This window comes from Saccostrea echinata, unplaced genomic scaffold (assembly GCF_033153115.1).
Source record: "Saccostrea echinata isolate AGI-Se365-2 ecotype Australia unplaced genomic scaffold, CSIRO_AGI_Sech_v1 ptg000034l, whole genome shotgun sequence".
Classification (NCBI taxonomy): domain Eukaryota; kingdom Metazoa; phylum Mollusca; class Bivalvia; order Ostreida; family Ostreidae; genus Saccostrea; species Saccostrea echinata.
In genome coordinates this window covers 3,252,005-3,273,761 of record NW_026889783.1, presented here as the reverse complement: position 1 = coordinate 3,273,761, position 21,757 = coordinate 3,252,005, and the positions used below count along the sequence as shown (strand labels likewise).

General features: G+C 30.8%; 1 protein-coding gene across 1 annotated transcript; it reads left to right on the top strand.

Annotated features, from left to right (window-relative positions):
* Positions 1-3,421: 3,421 nt before the first annotated feature.
* On the top strand, positions 3,422-21,466 carry LOC133199557 (vasculin-like protein 1). The gene is made up of 13 exons (XM_061335373.1): positions 3,422-3,572; positions 3,777-4,329; positions 5,453-5,545; positions 11,133-11,256; positions 11,692-11,876; positions 12,176-12,403; positions 12,543-12,609; positions 12,819-12,907; positions 14,557-14,664; positions 15,084-15,242; positions 16,188-16,285; positions 18,041-18,137; positions 18,259-21,466. The coding sequence occupies exons 3-13, from the start codon at positions 5,474-5,476 to the stop codon at positions 18,391-18,393; spliced, it is 1,362 nt and encodes a 453-aa protein (XP_061191357.1). The 5' UTR covers positions 3,422-3,572; positions 3,777-4,329; positions 5,453-5,473; the 3' UTR covers positions 18,394-21,466.
* The last annotated feature ends 291 nt before the right edge of the window (positions 21,467-21,757 follow it).

Below are 21,757 nucleotides of genomic sequence, written 5' to 3'. Positions count from 1 at the left end.
AACGTTGTTTAAACTTTATTGTCTTTTTCCCTGGAGTTGAAGAGTTCCAATTCTTAAAGGAATTATGTGTTACTTCTTTATGTCTATAAATGCTGTTATACACTTCTTCTAAAACACGTTTGGATAAACAAAACATCTAGAATATATGTTTAGTAATTTTTGTGTATTTTTCTTTGAATTATACTAGAATTTTCATCAATTGATATATTTTCAAAACCCCTGGTAATGCACGCTGATTTTTTGTCTATGAACATCTGATGGCACTATAAATTTAAATTAAGAATATCTTGAAAAATTATCAGTAGGTAAGGTACGTTGCGTATGTCCTTAAAATATAAACACCAGGTTAATTTTGATGGCAATTAACTATAAGTGTATTTTTAGAATATGGCTTGGATGCATTAATTATCTATATATTTAAATATTTTAAAAGATCGAATAAAACGTTTGTTACAATGTAGAATAAAGATTTTTATTGTTGTTTGGGTGGACTGATACTGTAATAATTCATTTCAATTGGGACTCGACATAATTGTACAAAGACTAACTAAAAGACAGTAGTTTAATTAAGCTAAATAGCTTATACCAGTTCTCATGCACCTTTGATCAATATGTCTCAATGAATTTATAAAACGTAAACATGGCAGCTATCTGATAATTCTTAGTTTGGTGATCATACCCAGTATATATTTTTTTTGCGGTATAATGCAACCGCAGAAATTGAAAACGCAGAAATTAATTTGCTATCTTTTAGGGGTTAAATCGCAAAAATTTCCAACCGCAGAAAATACCCGTTATACGATATATTGGAAAAATCTTTAAAAATCTTCTCAAGATTAGCAAAGCCACGGTTTGTCATATTTATATGGAAGCATCCTCAGACAGTGTAGATTCAAGTTTGTTCAAATCATGACCTCCAGGGGTAGGGTGGGGCCACAATGAAAGTTCAATCTTGTAGAGAAAAAAGTCACAGTCAAAAAATTATGTAAGCATCCTTAGTTAGTGAAGATTTAATTTTGTTAAAATCATACCCCCTCCCTTTTAGGGGTAGGTTGGGACCACTTATGCATTTAAGCTTTTCAATACTAACCTGATTTTCTCTCTTTCCCTAGCCACAGTGCTCAGGTGAGCGATGTGACCCCTGGGCCTCTTGTTCTATATATTATTATTTTTTCAAAAATACCCCTGATTTGAGAAAAAAATCTACTCCACACAGGATGCTTGCCTATCAGTTAAGTGTGGTACTGTTGCATTTAAAAAAAAATTCTCCTTTTCAAGACTTCATCCTTAAAAACATGTATACGTTGTCAACATAATTATTTTGTATGCATGTATCTTACATGTTGACATACTTTTCTCTGCATGTTAACAATTTATTTTGCATGTAGGGGGCATGCAGATGTATGCCATCATACTTTTGATAAATAAAACTGATGGCATCATATCATTGATAGTTTCAAATGAATGATTTAAATTCTAGATAAGTCTTATGCTGAAGATAGACAGATATGATAACTATAGTTCACAAAAAAGAAAACGGAAACTTTGAATTCTATAGACTGTACTATACTGATATTTTTCATTTAGACAGAAAATACATAATTTTCTTACAAAACAATATATTTTAAACAAAGAATTATATAATTTAAACATGGGAAGCTTGAAAGATTAAAGAGTTTCATGGCAGAATTTCGTAACGTAATTCACTGTACATGTACGTTTGAGGTATAGTAATTTTTCATTTAATTAGAACTAATCTGGAAACTGCTTTTTGATATATACAGTACTTTCATATTTTACTTCTGCGATTTGAATTTATGAAATATATTGGCTTAGAATATATTTGACCAACAAAGATGCAATTTTCTGTGCATTCCGTCAGTTTGTGAGACACGAGTTTTTTTTTACAGCCCCCCCCCCCCATTTTTTTTTGGGGGGGGGGGGGGTCCCTACTTTTGAAACTGGGCCTGCTTTTATGCTTCAAAATAGCATATAATATTATAAAATTCATGATGAATTTTTTCATGCAAGTTTTTATACGTTTATTCTTTATACTTTGCAGTGATATCAAGAACTTTAAGAAAAGCATTGTTTTATAATTGTTTGTTACATGTACAACTTAACTGAATTTGGGTGTTAAATGTGCTTTATTAGTGTAAAATGTTGAAAATATGACTTATTCTTTTAAATAATAAGATTTTAAACATCACGAAATAGATTTTGTTTGGTAACACTTGAAAATCAAAGGTGTTCAAAATTTCTTTATACTGAATATCATTCAAATACAATCATGCATACGCATGCAGTTTTATTAATTGCTAGTATTGTTAACCTGTTAACATGAATACTGAAAGAATATTAAAGAAAACAATACAGACACATCATATATAAATGGAAGATTCCATCTATATATAAGCTCTTATAGCCGCCTTAGTTCTTTTCATAATCCAACAGTGTTTTACATTTAAGTTTGGCAAAATTATTTGTTTAAAACATTAAGTTTAAATCAATAATTACAAGAGAGAGAGATTGAACAGACTATTATATTCAGCAACAAGAACTATAATGATCTTTGCATCTCAGGATTATTATTTTGGCTTTGTTGGGGTATAATCTATTCCAATTTTAAATCATTTTAGTTTTTGCATAAATTATGTTTTCGAGTGAAATTACATCCTAATTTTAAATTGTTTAAGGTCTCCACGATTTTTCTTCTTTCAGTCTCAACCCGATACATCGAAATATCAAGGTGCTGCTTGGTCAGAATATGGTATATTATCTTCATGGCTGGTCTTTGCATCTCGGGATTTTTATTTTGCTCTTGTTTGGGTCTAATTTATTCCAGTTTTTATACATGCACATAATTTACATTAACTTCCAATGCCCCTTGTAATATTATATAAATTATTTTAAAGAAAACCTGGACTGATTTTTCATTAAAAATAAACAAACAACAATAAAAACTTTAGGGGCTTATTCTCTTCACTGATATTTCTTGAACCCCTTTCCACATTATATGAGGGAAATTTTCAATAGCTGCAATAAATTTGATCACTCCCGGACATGCTTGAACAGTGAAAGATTGACACATATTTTTCCCAAATTCAAAAGGATTTTCACCAAAACTGAAGGTTGAAAGCAATAGTTTTGCATCCATTCTTTAGAATTATCATCTTGTCCTTTTTTCCTTCTTCACCACGATTTTCCAATTCTAAATGGATCTAAATATCTCAGGTACCAATTAGTCTAGGTATTAAGCGTACAGACACCGTGCAATAATTATATTCATATTTTTGATTTTTAATTTTAATGAAACTAATATCGTACGCAATAAATTTAAGGTATATGTAATATCATATTTTTCAAAAATGTTTAATGACAAGCCTAAATAGGTTCGGCAAATTTCTCGCGTTGTATTGTGGGAAATTTTAGTCGCCATATTTGTTTTCTGTTGAAAGTGTAGTGAGAGTGCGAAAAAATCTGCATATACTTTCTACGTGTGTTATATAAGGAGATTGACAGTGTAATCAACAAATGCTGCAGGAAACATAATTTGAGAATTTACAGTCGAAGTACGTGTTTGTGAATTATTTCTTAACGAAAAGATAGAAACAAAGTTCAAGTAAACACTTTTTATCCATGTGCATTTGAATTGTGACAGATTATTTTTCACACGGCGGGAAAATGCTTCAGTTGTATGTGTCAAGTATTTATATTCTATGTAAGAGTTTATAAGCAAGTGTGTGATGTACAAGAAAATACATTTTGTCTTTTAGGAACGATTTCTGTGTCGAAGACATAGTACGTCAACTATTTCAAGAGAAGACAACCTCAAGCCCGATCAGTGAACACGACCAGCTGACGATAGTATGGCCGTTGTACCGATCTATAATTTTTGATATGGTTTTACATTTGTCCGAACCCATCTCAAGGATCAACAATTTTTAGCCAAAAGTAATCGGGGAAAATATGTAAGAAATAATGACCAGCTAGTACATATTTCACCAGTTTTGGACTGTTTTGTTTTTGATTTTTTTTTATTTTGCAAATATAAATATAATTATGAGTACATGACTGTGGCAAAATAAGTGAGCGAGGATTATCCTCTTAGGATAAGTGCCACGGCATTTGTCTTTGCGTGGTATGGTTGATAACATTTGAAGTTTATTGATTGGTGAGTGTTGAAATCCCCGAGTGCGTGTGTTGTTTACAAAACTGATCACATTGTGCAAGTGCCTTAAAGGTTGGAACTTTCATGAAATATTTGGAAGTGCATCGTAGAATAAAGAGAGGGTTTGCCGATTATTGTGGACTCAGTTTACATCAAAGGTAATTCATTGTGTTCCATTTTATAAGGTTACATTTTTTGATATTTTACAAGGTATTTAAAATGTCTTAAGGTATGTCACTCCTGATACGAGTTCTAACAAGGATTTTTTGAGAAGATTTTTAAGATTACTACTCATATAGCATGACTGAATATTGCAAAGAAAATTGGGGGTCAGTGTTCATCTTACTGAGCAAAGGTACAAATAACTTGACTGTTTTGTACTTAAATAAGTTAAATTGTAACTTAAAGGTTAATCACTTAAACCTTTATCATATTTAGCCAAATATAATCATGGCAATAAATATAATTTTATTTTATGTAAAATGGTTTGAATAATATTTACTTTTGAAAAAAATCCTGCAAATAAATGCACATAAATTATTGTGTGACCTTTTTGCACTTATAAAAAATGTCATATTTGGGGTACATGTATTAAAAATCTAAATAGGCAATAAAATATTTTCTTCTCTCAAGCATTGTATAATTCAAAATAATGAAAGAAAAAGTTGGAGCCAGTGATGTAAAATTTGATGTAGTCAAAATATGCGATTTTCAGGTAGAAAAACTAAAAATTTTATTTTGACTTCTTTTAAATATATCTTCATTTTTTGGTTAAGTTTGTCGAGTGAATGTTTAAAATTTGTTTTTAAAATATTAATTGAACCCTATATTTAAAATTCCTAGCATATAATAAAGAAAAAATTCTCTGAGTAAAGATACGTAGGGCTGAAGTTCCAAGATATTAAATCAAAGAAAATGTTGAGATTTGAAGAATTTTCTTCTAAATCTCTTCCAACCTAAAGAAATAGTCCCCCATAAATCTTGTTTCTTTACAATTTTCTGAGCAGTTTTTAAAATTGAATATTATTTGAGGCATTGTTTAATTCAGATATGTAATAAAAATTGAATTGTAATAAATAATTTTGAAGTTAGGGGTTCTGACCAAACTTTTCTCAAAAGGTGAAGAGTGACATACCTTAATAATTAAAAGCTTTATTAATAAAAAATGATGTTTCTGATGATCTGGTTAATAACTAAATGGCTTCAAGTTGTAATGAAAATAAAATTTCATCTGTTATTTAATATTGTAAACATTAAGTATATGCATTTATATTTTCACAGACCATTCATCATGATGATGTGATGGCAGCACATAACGCTCCAAAGCACGACTTTGCACCAGCCTGGCTCAAGATTCCATCACAGGAGAATCCTGTTAGTATTATTGGTATAAGTAAGGCCAGAATAAATAAAAAATATTATTAAAAAGGAGGAAGATATCACACAGTGTATGTTCAAATGCTTTGAGTAATTCATAGCGATGGACAATACCTGTGGCCTTATATTTATAATCTATATCAGTTACTGGTGTGCAATTGAAAAGTGACTGCACCACTGTATAGTTGTTATAGTGATATTAACAACATCTTAATAAAATAATAAGAATATCAAATCCATATTAATTTAGATTAAAATAGTGCTGTTGAAAACAAAACCATGATTGCATTCAGGTCAATTTTTTTAATCTCTAGGATTACAGATATGCCGATCCTACTTTCCATGGAATTACAAAAAAATTAAATGCACCAATTTCTAATTTCTTTTAATTAAAAAATTAAACGGAAAATCAAAATAAAATCTTTTCTACAAAAGTAAATTTGTGAATCAAAGTTATTTGTCTGTATTTTGTAATCACAACTAGTTTGCGAAGTTGTATATTTGTAACTTGTATTTTTTTGTAAGCTTGTTAACATGTAACAAAGGCTTATATGACAGAAAAAATGTGTTTTGTTCTCATGGATGGAGACAGATGAGACTAAATCTTAAAAAAAAATGTATGTTATCTGTAACGCTAGCGGTTCTGCTAGAAATTGTTTTCATAGAATTAATAATTCGCTCAACTCCTTTTATAAATGTACCATTCGAAAAGAAGACATAAGATGATAAACATTAAACAATTAAATTTATTAAGTGCATTATCAACAAATAATTTATTTAAACGACGACATTCACACCACATTCATACCAAACTATAATAATAAATGTTTAATTAAAATAAATAATTAAAATCATACCATAAAACAGACTGAAAAACCACCCCAAAAATCTAACGTATCTATTCCTATGCGTATAAAAATATGTGACAACAAGTCGTAGTTATTTATAACTTTGACTTGTAAAACTTAACACCAAGCTTTACTGTATTTAACAGGTTAGCTTGTTAAACTCCTAAAATACTTTATTAAATAAGGACACAAGCCGTGGTTATATATAACAGGTTAGCTTGTAAACACTAAGGGCAAAGAAAGATAACTCTAATAATCATAAGAAAGTTTATCGAGAAGCAACGTTTAAAAATTCCCAAGTACTCTAATAAAATAATTTCTATTAAAAATAATTGAAGAAAAATTTATATATCTAGAATAATTAAATTACTGTATGAAAATAAAATGAATAATTGACTTTCGTTGAACTAATCAACTTTAGTCATCATAAAAGAGAAAGATAGCAAAAGTATAACTTTAGTTACGTAGTTTGCATTAAAATAAAAATGAAATAAAATGGAGTAAAAATGTAAAATAAAATAATCCTAGATAAATTAATTACTAAAGAAGACTACTCAGTCATAGACTGTTGAGTCTTTAAAACAACCGATAGCGGACAATAGTATTTTACTATTTTGTGTCCTACACGGTAAAACCCTATCCTAAATAAATAAATTAAAAATAAATTCCTAAATAAAAATAAATAAATAAATAAAATAAAAGATATTCAAAATAAAAATTAAAATAAAATCCTAAAAAAAATCTGAGAGTTCCGTAAAACGGACCTACCAAATCAAAATAAGCAGAAGAGTGACTAAAAAAATCTCAGCGTGTAACTTTTATATGACTATGACAGAAAGTAACGGAAAATGCTGGAAAATGACAGATATTAAGGGAATTAATAATTATGAAATTTCATTGGATTATCAATTAATGATCAATTATACGCCATTTTCACAGTATTTGTGTTTTTTCATACTCACTTATGTTATAATGCACTCTGCATCAAAATATATGATTAAACCCTTAACAATTATGACCAAATTATGACAAAATGGTACCCCTAACAAGTTAAATGATATATAACACTCCCATGTTCCAGACAATAAAAATATTGAAGATTTACTACCTAAAATAAGGGGTATATTTTGCGTTATGCTGTTGCAGCTGAAAAATGGCTTTGTTTTCCAGTTTTTGTTTCAGGAGATTTACAATAGAAACTCTTAGTTATAGATGTCAAATCATTGTGAAATTATCCCTCTTTTATATGCGATTTACTGTATGTAAATCAACAAAATATTAGCGAAATAATGTTTAAATATGTGAAAATGCAGATACGTTATGAAATTTAATAAAATTCTACTGTTTGAACTTGCAGTTTAAAAAAAATATATGTTAATGCATTACTCTTACTTTAGGTTCATTTTAAAATTAGAGTTAAATGATAAATGAAACAATAAAGAAAAGTTTGAGTGGATTCTTCGAAACTTTAGAAAATGACACATTTTCTTCTTACTGGCATAAAAATGTCCCAAAATTCTGTAGTGTCCGCAACATGTGCTTATTCTGGAATGCAATTTGAATTATAATTCTTTTATTTTACATGTAAGAGGCCAGTACAGCTACTAATCTATCTACCAAAAAATATCAGACTTTAGCTCAGTGTTGCTTGGAATTCTGGCAAATATATTGTGTTTTGTAGAGTCTGCAACGCTGTAGAGTCCGCAACAGCTTTTTAAATTCACAGTTTCTTCAAAGAAATGTAACATGATTTCAATTGATCATCACTATAATTGTCCAAATATTCAATACAAATATGTCAGGTTACAAAACTTAGTGGAACTATAACTTCATACTTTGAATAACACCCATAACGACTTGTTTATACATAATATTCAAAATCTTTCAATTGTCAGTCTTATGTTATATATTGAAAGTTAATTTTCATGTGGTATTTAAAACTGAATAAGTGGAAACTAAAGAATATATCAAGATGTTAATTGTTAATTAATAAGTCTAGTTCTAATTAATACAGTTGTGTTGCGGACACTACAGTAATAACTATATACCACTTTTATTTATTATTTTCACTTTTTATTTCATTAAATATTTTTGAAATGTAAAACACTTCTCTGATATTTTGCTCCTTTGATAATACAATTAGTTAACTGGAGTAAGATAACAAATGGTGATTTTTGTACAAGATAACACTTCAAACTTACTGGTATATATATGGGTTTTAATTTCCAGGCAGGATAGCCATTTCTGACTAGCCTTCTTTATTTCCCTATAATATAACACCATTTACTGTACATATAGAACTAGTTAGAGATTAAGATTTTCAGTTTACTCCATTAAAACCAAATATGGTGTCATATAGCAATATTTCAATATATTGTAGTGTCCGCAACAATTTCAATACTGAAAAAAGAATTATGGATGCATCAGTAAATTCTTTAATTCATTGAATTTATCTATAAAACTATTTGTTATAACTTCTTTAATTGTATTAAAATAAGTAGAATCATAGACATTTTTTAAAACTGCAAAACAATTATACGTCATCAAGAAATAATTAATGCTCCTTGTTATGTGGTTATTTTCATCTCAATAAACCACATTCTGCATCTTTTTATATGGTACATTTTCAAGAGTTGATCCTGTGGTATATAATTCAGCCTAGAAATGAACATTTATCAACAATTATTTTTATAAAAATGACAAAAGATTATTCTTATGGTTACTTGTAGTGTCCGCAACAAAAATGCCATGCATTTCAAAGGTAGACAAGATACAAACGAAGATATCCAGGGTGTTATGACAAATGTATTTGAAATATAGAAGTATTCAATTTAATTTTCACATGATAATTATATAGGTCTTATGTGTGATTGTAAAGGTAGATAAACTTAAGGAAGGGAGATAAATTAGGCAAAAAAAATTAGCAAGTCATTAATGTGAATAAAATTTTTGTTTTCAAAGAGAACCATGAGATTTTTCTTTTATTTCACTGCAATTAGGTACATAATCGAAACCCGCAAGAAGTTTGGAATAAATAAATATCTTTAATATTTTATTTTAGACATAACAGGTGTAATGTAGTGTCCGCAACACAAGGTCTTGCCCAAAATTTGACTTCGCATAACTTTTTTTGTAAGAATGCTTATATAAAAAAAATTTGGGATTCATTTGCATAGGTATTGTACTTTCTAGAAAACATGTCAATAATGTGCTGTTTGACTTTTTATTTTTTGCTCCAAGTGCAACACAATTAGCACAAATACTGTGAAAATGGCGATATCAAACAATCTGATTGGTCAATTGTAAAACATCACAATCTTTCACGTGAACAAGTGTCGCCAAATAATCTATACAAGTATGAAATAATGAATTTTTACATATTTATCAATGAAATAAAAATATATTTCACAATAAATAATTAAAACAAAACAAATTAAACTTAAAACAATATTCAGTTTATCTCAAAATACAGTCATTCATAAGATACCGCCATTCAAACTTGATATATATATCGGTTATATTACAAATGCAAGGATAAATTTATCAATTACTTTAACAAGTTTCTAAACCGGAAGTACATCGTAATGAAGAGCGAAACTGTCAAACAATGTGACAACAGAAGTTTAGACTATTTCACAGGTATTATATCAACTAAATAACACTAACCAAACAACAATTACGTACTGTTTCACACAGTTACAGTCTTAGGATGTATACTTAAGTGCTGATTTACAAATGACATACTTTATTAATCTTTTACCAAACTCTAACTCAGTTCGAATTATCTCAGTCATGTTTATGTTATAAAAATATATCAATCTACCCTTGTTTCACAAGTATATACATTTACAATTAAGTGACTTAGGTACAACTCTGCGAATAGCACATTCATATAAAACAAAATAAAACTGTGAATAAACAAACTTCATCAACCCACTCCAAATCACCACAATGCATGATAACATATTACAGACATTGACCCTATTTGATAGAAAAATCAACCCGCTCCAAGCTCACACATATATAGTAAAATATTACAGTCATTGACTCAGAATGATTAAACACTGTTGTGGATAAAATAAAAAGTTACACCATGTAACCTAACATTACTATTATTACATCATTTAAAAAAGGGGGGGGGGTCACATGCACTACATTATCCAAGAGTTAAAGAAACTATGGCATGAAAAATTCTTGCAATATGTAACCAAGTTGGTTTTTGATTATCATATTTTACAGAAGAAATAAAATGAGAATACATCTGACTTCAGAAGTACTTATGGTTCTAGTTTTAATATCCTTTGTAATTTTTACTTAATTAGCTATATTTACATTAACTGAATATTATCTCCTTTATTTCTTATGAAAATCACTGTCGTTTATCAATACTTTAACCCTGCTAAGCAAGCCACCTGTATAGATTTTTGGAGCAGTTGCTCTTCCATCAAAGAAACATACAGTGACATACATTTCAGTAATACATGTACAATAATGTACTTAATATATCTGCAACATCTGCAAGATTAATTCCCTTACTAACAACCAATGAAAGCATTTTATTTTTTAAATAGAAGGATATATCCATGGAACGTTTGAGTAATAAGTAAGATGATTTTATAACAGCAAATGGGGAAAAAGTAAGACAAAACTTCTTTTTCTTTTGATATTAAATGTAAGTACGATGTGTGTTTTTCCTTTTATAAATAGTAATCTTGTTTTACTTCTTTTCTTCTCAGAAGCCAGCGGGGTCTAAAACAATTGAGAGTGATAAATCTGCAAGACTACGTCCAAATTATTACAATAGACATCCCAACTACGCAGAACTTCATCGACAAAACTCATTTGAAAACTACTATGATGGTAATGTTTTAGTTGTATTGCTATGTTTAGTGAAAGATGTAACTTTTATATTAGAGAAAATACCAAGATCATGTTATAGTAGAAACTAGTCGGTAATACTCCTGTTACAACAATAGGATACGAGTTGACCACATTGGACATTTTATGTTTATTAAAATATTACTTCTGGTTTCCTGTAATGATGAATGATCTGGGTTATTTTCTTTAACAAATTGTTACACCTTTTAAAGTTTTAATGCTCTTTCAGATAGCAAAAAAGGTTTTAAAAAATTGCATTTCAAATCATGTTATTTTAAAGCATTAAATTGTATTTTTATTTAACATGTTTAAGCGATGAGTATATTGCACATTTAGACATGTTAAAAGTGAAATTCAGGATAAAACATAGTTCACTTTTTCATGCAATGAAATTTTAGTAAGGTATGTCATTTTCAGGTAAAAGACGCGGCCCCCCTAGACACCACTCTGTAGATGACGAATACTACCCCTACCCTCCCTATGGCCATTATGGGTATTACAATGGCTATAACATGCACTACAATTCCAATCCATCCATATTCAGGTCACCCCCAAACCGGGACGCCAAATATCCCCAGCACCCCAACATGCGATATAATCAGGTAAAAAACTTGGACTGCTCATGATTTGAATTCAGTGTAATCCTCCAATCCTTGTAAATGAAATTGTGTTAAAAAAGATTTTCAGGAACTAGTGAACCAAGATACATGACATGTATATGCTTTACCGCAATCATGCATTTTAAATTAACAATGTATATGAGAAAGAAGGCAACAAATAACACATTGTCAAAAGCACATTGAAATTACAGTATGTAGGAACAATCCTGTTATGCTGGTTATAGAATTTATCCATTTAAATAGTTTAACATTATTTAAATTTAAAGATAAATTTTGTTTAGATGAATGGTGCCTATCCAGGATACTATGATCTCTATGCTGGTCCATTTGATTACTATGGAGAACAGCCATTCTTTAGTAGTTATCCCAGCAACAGAAACTCCAAGAAAAATCATTATGAAAAAGAAGGAAGGTCAAATTCTAAGGAGGGAAAGGAAAAAGATAACAGTGAGAGGTCAAAGATGAAGGAAGATGATGACGGAGAAAAACCCACATTTCAGGAAGATTTTGTATGATTATTAGTCTGCTGTATAAATTAATTTAGCATGATATTAATAATGTAACAATCTCAATCATAAAGCTGTGAATGTTACATGGTAGGGATGTGGTGTGTCTTAATTATTAATCTGTTGCTTTTTGTCATTTTAGCCCTCACTTAATGGGGATGAAAATAGTGAGAAAACCAGCAAAACGTCAAATGGTGGAAGTGTATGGGGTAAAGGGAATTACCATTTTAAATCCATATATTAAGATCATTCAGGTTTTTTTTAATGACTAAAATATCAGTAAATCAAACAGCTTCTCAAAGGTCAATTTTCTGAAATTATCTGTAAACCTGTCTGTAACTGTGCATTGGAGTAATTTATTTTTTGACCCATTGTAGGATGGGGATTTTTTATGGGATTTTTGAATATCTATTTATAGAACATCCTCCGCATGGGAAAAACAGTGCTTCTAAATTTGGAGAGCGTGGACCATCATCTAACATTTATAAATCATTAGTGCCAAATAAGGTAAGATGGCTATCTTATGACCTCACACTATCTAATGACCTCTCACTATCTTATGACCACTCACTACCTAGTTTTAAAGAATCAGGTTGCTTTGTTTGCCTTTTTATATCACCTGAGCTGAAAGCTCAAGTGAACTTTTCTGATCACATTTTGTCTGTAGTCCATCTGTCCGTCCGCCGTCTGTAAACTTTTCACATTTTTGACTTTGTCTCTAGAACCACTGGACCATTTTCAACCAAACTTGCTACAAAGCATCCTTGGGTGAATGGGACTCAAATATTGACCACAGATACATGGAGAATATCGACCTCGGGCGCAAGTTTGTCCAAATGAAGGGCCACGTCCTATTACAAGGGGAGATAATTCAGAAATAAGGAAAATTTGGTTGTACCTTTTAAAATCTGCTCAAGAACCACTAGACCAAAGAAGTTTTTTTTTTAGAAAACTTTTTTAACATAGTGTAGATTGAAATTTGTTTAAGTCATGACCCCAAGGGGTAGGGTGGGACCACAATGGGGGATCAAAGTTTAAAATTGGAATATTTAGGAAATTTTTTTTAAGAATCTTCTTCTCAAGAACAGCAAAGCCATTATTAGTCATATTAATATGTAAATATCCTTAGAAATTATTGTAAATTCAATTTTTTTCAAATCATGATCCCTGGGGGTAGGGTGGGGCCACAATGGAGGATCAAAATTTTACATAGGAATATATAGGAAAAAATATTTAAAAATCTGCTCAAGAACATAGGGCTGAAACGATTCACCGAAATATCAATATTGTTCAATATTACTGCTCGGTTCAATGTTCGATTCCCTATCTCGATTTTCGGTTCTGTATACATTTTTTTTTATAATCGGGTTTGGTTACTCCTTGAAATAGATGGGGCTCGACCTCATTTTAATAGTTTGACACACACAAGGGAATGTTGCAAAGGAGAAAGTTTCAGAGCAGGCTGCCACTGCTAGTATTGACAAAAACAAAGTGCTCTTTTAATCTACAGAAGCAAACAAGTAGTGCTCTTTATTGTATTACCACCTTTTACTTGCCTTTTGAAATCTGAATACATGTTTTCTTTAACCTTATGATTTGTTTCTTTTTTAAAATGTATCGTATTGAAAAAATTGAATTGTGACACAGGTATCGCGATACATACCGTATCGTGGAGGGGGCGTATCGTTTCAGCCCTATAAGAACAGCAAAGCCATGATTAGTGATATTGATATGGAAGCATCCTTAGGTAGTGCAGATTGAAGTTTGTTAAAATGATGACCCAAGGAGATAGGGTGGGCCATAATGGGGGATCAACGTTTTATGTAGGAATATATAGGAAAAAATCTTCTCGGGAACAACAAAGCCATGATTAGTTATATTGATATGGAAGCATCCTCAGGTAGTTTAAATTCAAGTCCCCCCCTTGTAAATTTTTCTAATTGGAACTGATATCTGCTTTTTGTTAGCCAATGTGCTCAGGTGAGAGATGTGGCCCATGGACCTCTTGTTGGTTGGAGCAACTTATGTGCTCAAAAGTATCTTAAATGACTTAAGTTCTCAGACAAGTATGTCATCGAGTTAGTAATATTGTTTTGGAAAAGGTGCTTAGATTAAAAAAAAAAAACATAAAACTATTAATTTAATAATGTTGATAGCTCCAGGGTTCTGTGAATAGAAAACCAAAGGAGAATGTCCGCTTTAATGGGGGATTTCCAAGTAGCAGCAAACCACTCACCCCTCCTGGAATGAACCCGAGTAAAGAGGTATTAAGAATAGTATTATTCATTATAACAAATTAATCTTTTCCATTATAAACCCTTTTAAGAAAGAAGTCTTTGAGAAAGAAATTTCCAAAAAAATAATTTAGTAATGTCTTACATTAGAGATTTTCTCTTTTTTTCATAACTTCTGCAAAATCTCTTACTTAATGCTCCAGTGAGTTTATTAATGGAGATTACCAAGGTTGACAGATTCAAGATTTTAGTTAATCATATTAAAAGATACTGCCTGTACTGCAGAAGGGTATCAACATATCCTGGGTTGTCAACATGGCAGATGTAGAGATGCATCAAACTGAATATTTTGTATGATAAAATTATGATATCGACGGACGTAGATGGTTTTTAATGTTATTCTTCTGATGAGATTCCACGATATTTTGATGTATTTTTGGAATCTGTAGGGATCACAGCAGTCTCCAACTCCTCCCATGGAGATTCTGAATACCCGCCTTGTCACGCAGCCCAGGAATCTCGGGGACAAGAAAAGTGAATTTCTACGAGCTCTGCGACGAGAAAATTCAGGGTATTCACCAGATGATACACAAAGAGCTGGAAGAAAGGTAAAAAAGAAGTGTACATGTTTCTTAAAACAATTTCCACGGAATACATATACAGTCAAACTTCGTTATCTCGAACTCAATGGGACCTAGAAAAAACTTCGAAATATCCGAGGATTCGAGATATCCGGGGTAAAATACTTAAAGAATAAGTGGTTGGAACTTCCAAATCACTTTGACTTATCCATGGTATTCGAGATATCAGTGTTCGAGATATCGAAGTTCAGCTGTTTAACAAATTTTAATTATTTCTATTTTGCTCACATTTGCATTCTTGGAGAGGGCTTAACTTCTTTTTTTCTTCCACTTTTTCAAAAATATGATATTAAAAAATTCCTTACCTTATAGCAATGTGTATACTGCAATTTTCATGTCGGAAAGTTTTGTTGTCAGAATTGTAATACAATCTCTTGTGTACATGTATTTTGTAGTTAATTTGAGAAATTATTGACAATTTTTTTTCATTTTGTGAAGAGACTTCAAGAAAGTAATTTTATTAAAAGGTTTTCAACTGTAAAGATTATTTAAAGGAGGTTTTTTTTTAACCAAAGAAAAAATAGCTTTGCACTATTTTTAGCTCTACTGGTCAGAGACAAATGTCTGTTTTCTGTCCGTCTGTTGAACTTCTAACAGAAGTAGACTTTAGTGTGATGCATAATCCTTTTCATTGATTACTTATTATGATGAAAGTTTTTTGCAATGGTTACTTTAAATAGAAATACTCAGTGAAATTCTTTCAAAGGGCTATTCATCCTTATAGTTTTAGTCAGATTGGTATAAACTTTCTACACAAAGAGACTAAAGCATGGATCATTATTTTGTTTATTGTTTGTTATCAGAGTTTTAAGTCCAAGTGTTTTGTTATAAATACATACCGGTAGAGCTACAGCCTCTTCAGAGACTTCTGGTTGATACAAGTCAGTATTTATTTTTATCTTTGAATCACAGGGTGAGGGCTTGGACACCATTACAAATGGCATCAGCGGACTAGAAATGAGTGACAACCAAGAGAATTTCCTGTCTAGTTCTTTGGAGGCTGAGCAAAGGTAAAATAAGTTTTAGCTCATATAGATGAAATTTTATGAGAAATCATGCTATTAAACCCAGTATCAGCATCCCACATTAAAGCTTTTGTAGCAGTCCTCTCCCAAATATGTAACTGTTAGCCCTACCTAGACCAAAGGACTATATTCTGTAGTGGCCAGTATATGCCCCCAAAATAAAACTTTGATGGAGAAATCTTTAATTATGTTCTAAACCAGGTGGATATTTGCAGACTTCAAAGCATTAAATATTTTTATCAACTATGACATCATTAGTTAGATATGACGTCAATAAAATGACGTAAATTCCAAAATGCAACGATTTTGAGAGAAAATAGTGTATTTTACGTCGGTATTTTGATTGGAAATTATCGAGCGCAGGTCCTCAGACTAGATATTTTGATATAATGTGTAGAATGATAATATCAATGAAATATGTGAAAATGGAACCTGAGCAAGCTTGCGCTCTATAAATACTATAGTCAAATTTGAACAAACTCTGTGCATTTTGGCCTCTATTTTAAAAATAACGGAAATCCAAATAGATTGTGACGTTACAGAGACAAGAAAAACCAACTAATTTTTCCAATTTCATAATATATTGTCTTAATTTGGATTATTTTATACAATATATGTGCTTTTGCTCATTTCAAGAGATTTTCAAAATTTGACTATTATGGGGGCAGGAATACGCCTTTACCGTATATAGTTCTTTGCACAGATGATGCAGGAAAGATGGAACACTGAAGCAGTTCTGCTCTCAATGCTTTTCGCTTTCCTGATTTATTTTGTAACTGAAATACTGTATGATGAAATTAGTTCAAGCCTCTTACTGATCTTTCTGTTATCTTCTCAATAACAGCACAGGCATGATTGGTTATATTAATATGGAAGCATGCTCAGGTAGAGTAGATTCAAGTTTGATCATGACCCCATGGGGTAGGGTGGGGCCACAATATAGGATCAAAGCTTTATATAGGAATAAATAAGGTAAACAATTTTCTCAACAAGAACGGCAAAGGCATGATTAGTCATATAGATATTGAAGCATCCTCAGGTAGTGCAGATTCAAGTTTGACCTCTTGGGGTGGGTTGGGGCTACAATGGAAGGACAAAGTTTTACATAAATTTTTATGGGAAAAAAATCTTTAAAAATCTTCTCAAGAACAGCAAACACATGCTTTGTCATACTGATATGGCAGCATTCTCAGGTAGTGAAGGTCAAGTTTGCTTAAGTCATGCAGTGGGTAGAGTGGGGACACAATATATATGTGATCAGAGTTTTACGTAGGAATATATAGAAAAAATCTTTTAAAATGTTCCTCTTAAGAATGGCAAAGGCCATATTGTACTGATATGGAAGCCCCCTCAGGTAGTGTAGATTGAAGTTTGTTCAAATCATGACCTCCAAGTGTAGGGTGGGGCCACAATAGATGATGAAATTATGACATAGGAATATATAGGAAAAAAATCGGCTGATGAGCAGCAGGGCCATAATGCCTCAGGTGAGAGTTATGGCCCATGGGCCTTTTGTTTTCTTTGTACTGTTTCAAGCATTTATTATAAGAATATTTTGGATTTGGAATTTACAAAGTATGGACAATTGAATGTGGATATAGTTAGAAGATAGTCTTGGTTAAACACTGTACATAAACATTTATTTCTTGGTAAAATAATTGTATTATGCATAATGTTAAAAAAATTATTGACTGTTTTAGTAAATTCATTGTTAATCAGTTCATAAATATAATGCTTTAGGTTGCTGAAGGAAATGGGATGGACTGAGAGTGATGAAGAGGATTATGTGATTACTGAAGATGAGAAAAAAGAGTTTCAGGACAGATGCTCAAAACAGGTCAGCAAAGACTTCTATTGTTCAAATTACACAATAAAAGGCTATGATACTTTTATGTGGGGGGGGGGGGGGGGAACTGTATGAGAAACTTATTTCATTTGATTGATACTGTTTTTGACAGACCACAATTCAGAAGAATAGTGGCAGATTACAGAAAGCCCTCAGCCCAAAGCATGTTCCAATATATCAGCCCAATGTTCTGGAACTCAATGACACTATCTCCTCATCAGATTCTGACACGGACGACAACGCATGATAACAGATCCTTCCAGCTCATCATCATTTCACATATCTAGTTGTGCCACAAATCATGCACTGGGTGCATCGTCTGCTAGACTGTCTCTGCTAGTCCAGTGAATTATCTACCTTTGGAGGATTTTTTTTCTGTAGATAAAAACTAAAACAAGCTGCATTTGCTATTATAGCAAGGTTATTATCTTTTATCATTGATTTATATTACCCACATGAAAGGGTTCATTTGCTAAGACAGAAAAAAAATGATTAAATTGATTTGAAGAGTAGTATCAATTGTTTCTTTGATTTGGTGGGGTCTTATAGAGCTCAGTTATGATAAAAAAATTGTATTTCTTGAGCATATCATTTATAGTTGAATCTAATTGGTTACAGTTTTGTATGATATTTTCGGTCATTGGCTCATTCTTTTGGAATGTGTAGCAAGTTTTGGGATAAAGTATTAAAATATATCTAATGATTATGTTTGGCTTTTGTACAATGCATATTCCAATTATTTTAAACCTTGCTTTTCATATGTAAATATATATATGTACGTGGAGTTTTCTTTTTCAAACTTTCACATGTATTTTTGTGTACACAATAAGAGAAAATCTTGCAGAATTTCTAAAAAAAAATATTTTAAGATAACTTCTAAGTCAAAAGGATTTCATTATCACTTTGCTCAAATACATATATAAAAGCACATTGATTATAATTTTGCATGAATTGTCACAGTGATTGTTTTCAGCTTTAAGAGGTACTGAAAATGTAATCAGTGAGTGCTCAAATTATACAAATTCATATGTACACTGTATTTTGCATGATGTAAAAAATTGAAAATGTTTAGATGAAAAAGATGTATTTTAATTGTATGATTTATTGAAATTTGTGAAAAGGAAGAAGTGTGTCCCCTTTGAAATGTGGCTGAAAGGATTATTATCAAAAAAAAAATTTAGTGTTTGAAAATACTATTCTTCTCCTACAAATTGCAATTATTAAAAATAAATGTGATGATAAAGGTTTTCTATTCTTCGACCCCATGAAGAATTGTAAATTAATGTGATTGACTTCATTGAGCAAGAATTGTAATCGTTAAAGTCACAAATTATTTTAATGACGTGTGAAATAGTACAAGTGGTATATTTCTCTGAAATGGTTGGGAGGTTTGTGTACCATGCTGATATTGCATACAGGAGACAGAACTTTATAAGAGACAGAAACAGTACAATACATGTTAGTGGTCAACAGCTAGGCCTTAAGCATTAGTTCTTTTTTACCAGGGTCCTTGTAATTTATGTGTGGAGTAAGTTTTTCCCCAGAGTTGTTTGTGTAAAGACTTCATAGAGTTTAATAATTGTTACTTCTGCATATCTGATTGTTAAAGTTTTGAAAGAAAGATTATTTTTGTAGCAAAACATTGTTAGAAGGAGTAGTAAGATGACTCTTATTCAGTTTATTGAAATGGCAAAAGTTTCAGAATTTTGTAGAAGTTTGGATTTTATACAGCTGGAAAGGTACAACCACAGTATTAATGTATATATTTTATCTTTACCATGGTAGATGAATGCAATATTTAATGAACTGAAAATATTCTTTCATACATTTGCAGAATATGGCAGCAGTATATGATTTGGAAAAAAACCCCACACAATTCACAGGTTAAAATAAAAACGGTCTTTAATTTTCTTTGAATGCACATATCCCAAGCAGAAAATTGAGTAATTTCCATTTATTTGAAGAAAATAGTTATTTATTTGAATGTTTTTCTTTAATATGTGAAAAGCTTGAAATTTAGACAGAAATATTCTTAATTGGGAAAGATTTTGTCATAAGTGCACAACTTTATCTTAATTTTTTTACCTTAAAATTTGTAGTACCCTGTTGAGTCTATAGTTATTTTTTTAACAGATCAATTGTGTAGTATCTGTATTTCATAAAATAACTGACTTTTTTCCCAACCAGAAATAGTAAAGTTTTGAATTTAAGTATGACCTCACCAAATAAGATATAAAATGCTATGCAAGTGATAGGGCATTGATAATTTAGCAAGTGTTGTTTAATTCCATGAGTAATTTTTTAATACTTATTTGAAAATCACTTCAGATTTGCAATGAAACACTCGATAATACCATGTTTTAAGTTCTAAAGGTATGGGGCAACTATAAATTGTATGATGGCTGTTACAGTGATTGTTATGTTTTTGTTCAGAATGGAATCACTTCCATATTAACAATAATTGAAGTTTTTGATACTATCAGAGAGTTTCAATATTTTCTACCCTAAGTCGGCTGGGAACGTTTTTGATGGCTGAATCATGTATAAAATTCTTAAGATGTCTAAAATTTCTTTTGAAGCACATTTCTATGTATTCTTGTTGGGTACCTCTTAATTCCCATATGCATAACCATTTGATTTTTTTTTTCACTGACCAGTTTCTGTTAGTTACTGCTGACCTGAGTTCTTTGTGACATGATATCTTTAATGTTTCCTTTTTTTTAAGTACTTCCTAACGTGTTACTGGAATACTGTAATGCAGTGAACACCTGAACCAATATTCATCAGAAGTTTCAGGTGCCCATGTGTTTTGGAATATTTTGTGAAATTGATTGATAAATACTAATTAAAAAATGTCACCTGATTAGTATTTCATATTGGACCAAAAGTCAACCTTGTCATAACAACTATCTGCTTAGCACAAATGTTTTGTTTTCCGGAACTAAAGTATACAAGCTAGAGATCTGAAGCTATATTATTCCGTTTTGTTTCTTCTTACTTCTGTTTTTAAAAATATTAGTTGATCAGTTCAAGACCATGTCAGTGTGGTACAGAAATTGAATGATTTTGTATATTTTGAGCGTTGATTGATGGTTGGATTTAATTGGTTCATTTAGTTTTAATATTTTTAACAATAGGGTTAAATCCTTTTGTAATAAAATCACATTTTTCTGTGGGACATCCCTTGGCCAAGAGCCGGAGCATTTTCTTTACTACCCATTAACAGACACTTTGTACATCCAGTTGAAAGATGTTTATACAGGTTTTATTTTTGCTTCACTGCAGCTATTTCGTATGGAAATAAAAGACTGCAATTTGCACTGCTGTTTGTTTTTATTTTTAAATTATAAGGATGAGACCTACTTTTCAGTATTTAGGAATATAAGTACTTGTAACTAATAGAAGTAAATTTATGCCATTTTAGTAACAAAAGAAAATAGTACATGTAATAAAAGGAGGAAAATTATGCCAGTTTGGTCACAAAGAAAATGAAATGGAAAGAAATGCAAACATCATGTATACATCAGTAGTAAAAATGAAAGTTGTTTGAAGTTGGGATGAGTTTACACTGAAAATTGTCACTTTACTTTTAAAGTGTCCAATATTGAATT